General features: G+C 36.3%; 1 protein-coding gene across 1 annotated transcript; it reads left to right on the top strand.

The window, feature by feature from the left end:
- Positions 1 to 190: 190 nt before the first annotated feature.
- LOC117107585 (sec1 family domain-containing protein 1-like) lies at positions 191 to 1,669 on the top strand (the record flags this gene model as incomplete). The annotated part of the gene is made up of 3 exons (XM_033249288.1): positions 191 to 279; positions 784 to 874; positions 1,463 to 1,669. Coding segments are annotated over 3 exons (387 nt in total), but the record flags the coding sequence as incomplete, so codon positions are not given.
- Between the last annotated feature and the right edge of the window lie 732 nt (positions 1,670 to 2,401).

Below are 2,401 nucleotides of genomic sequence, written 5' to 3'. Positions count from 1 at the left end.
CCTTGTTTGTGACCTTTGGTACAGTGCCTGTCTCTTATACACATCTAGATGTGTATAAGAGACAGGATAATAATGTTAATGAATAAAAGTAAACCAAAAATTCATAAATATTTTCAGCAGTACATTAGTTCTGTCCATATTCAGTATTATACATTTATATAATTTGATTTTTCACCTTTATAATTTCTAGGTTCTTATATATGATCGATTCGGCCAAGATATCATTTCTCCACTTCTGTCTGTTCGTGAACTTAGAGACATGGGAGTAACCCTTCATTTGTGAGTATTATAATTCACTTGTATTACAAATTTAAATGTTCCGAACTTAATAATTTATAATGAGCACATATTACAATAATATGAGGGGAATGGTGAAATGTATAGCTTTTTGTGGGGGAGGGGGGCGTGCACCCCCACCCCTTGGATAATCCACTGCATGGCCCAGTAAGGGTCCAATCTGTTTCGTTTTAGAGGTCAAAGTCCCTTTTACCGTCAGTGCAATGTTAAGTGGGTCTAGAGTTTGCACATGCAACAGGGCAAAAAGTACTATTTTTCAGGGGAATAGATGCTTAGAATATAATAAGGTATATCTCATCTACATCTACCACTCAGGTCATATTGCTCATGTGGAGATCATCTATCTATGTAGCAGCTGCTCCAAAGCTTAGGAGCCAACTTCTCAAGACTTAATTACTGTATTTTGCACTTTTCAAGTGTATTACTATTAGCAATACCATAATCAATATTGTTATATTATGAGACCTCTCTTTTGTTTTTGTTTAGACTACTACATTCTGACCGTGGTTCATTACCTGATGTTCCAGCCGTTTACTTTGTCATGCCGTCTGAAGAAAATGTCACAAGAATTTGTCAAGTAAGTATCAGATTGCTAATAGCAAAATGTATCACCTTCCTTCTCATAAGACAAACATATAAGCAAGATTTTCTACATAAACTAAGTCTCATTGTGAGGCTTAGGGAGTGGAGTCTTTTAACATTGACTGAAATTGAACCCAACAAGGCAAACATCTTAACTGCCCATCTATTCAACTCAGCTCTGCTTTATTGAATAAGTGCTGTTGGGCAATAAGTGCTGCAACAAACGTCAGGTTTTTCTCTTAAGCACCACTATTTAAATAAGCACCATGATTTGATTCATTTTGCGCTACTAAACTTATCTATTTCAACAAGTCAGATTGATCTTGATTCAAACTTTCAAACTTTTAGAAGCCTTGTCTGAACACAGTGTCTCCATGCAATCTATCACTCTCTTGGATCAATCATATTTTTAACTTTAGTAGTAAGTACTTCTGAAGTGTCTGTAAGTGTTCTGAATAAGATACAAGGTACAAAATGTTTCATTCATCAATGTGTACAACACAGTTAATCATATTGGTATTATAGAACTCATATTGTCTATTGCTATTATTAAAATATTATTAAATTGTGTTTTTTCTACCAGGATTTCCAAAATCAACTCTACGAGACATACTATCTTAATTTTATATCAGCTGTATCCCGGCAACGTCTTGAAGACTTGGCAAGCACCGCTCTACAATTCAGTGTAGTTTCACAAGTATCAAAGGTAACTGTAACAACAACTTGCATCTGCCATGACAAAACTATTTTTCTAATTATGTGCCTAGAATTTCTTTTAAAATTTCTTTAAAACATATAGACCTATCCAAAAGAACATTTTTGAGTGTCGCCCTCTATTGTCGGCGCCATTACTGGGGTGGCATTTGCGAAGTTGGGGGTACCGCGAAGTTTAGAGGTGCAATGCGGAGTTTAGTTTTCAATGCAGTTGTTGCTGAGAACAACAGGGTTTTTTTCGACAGTAGCAGCTGCATAATGTCGTCAGTCTTCAACCTATATTTTATCACAATCCAAGATAAGTATATTTCGTGTATTTAAGACAGAATATTAATAACGATAGGAATTAGGGGCCTCGATACATCGTATACTGTATATATTACGTTAGGAAGGCTAGCATGTAGGGAACACCGGGTCCCAGACTACTACGTACGAGGCATAGGCCGTCTAAAGTAGCTAGGTATCTAGCCTAGGGTAGGCTAGCTAATCGGATAACACTACTGTAACATTAACAAGAAAGAGGGCCAACGACAGCGTAGCAGATAACAAATTTACACGNGAATAGCATGACGCCAGAGAGGGCCTACCTACTAGCCCTAGGCACTTGATTGATTGAATTTCTCACTGTACACCACCAAAGTGCAAGAGGCTGGTGTATACCAGTGGTGGCCCTCTATTATCCCCTTTTGTATTTTCAAAATGTAATTTAAAATTTAACAATTTTCTGAACCATTTGATGGAACAAATAGTTTTTGTATGAGGAAAGAATGATGATTATAATTACTGTAGTACTGTATTTTAAGTAATA

This window comes from Anneissia japonica, unplaced genomic scaffold (assembly GCF_011630105.1).
Source record: "Anneissia japonica isolate Jap-2015-1 unplaced genomic scaffold, ASM1163010v1 scaffold38428_len5008_cov190, whole genome shotgun sequence".
NCBI classification, from domain to species: Eukaryota; Metazoa; Echinodermata; class Crinoidea; order Comatulida; family Comatulidae; genus Anneissia; species Anneissia japonica.
This window is presented reverse-complemented; position numbering and strand designations above follow the sequence as displayed.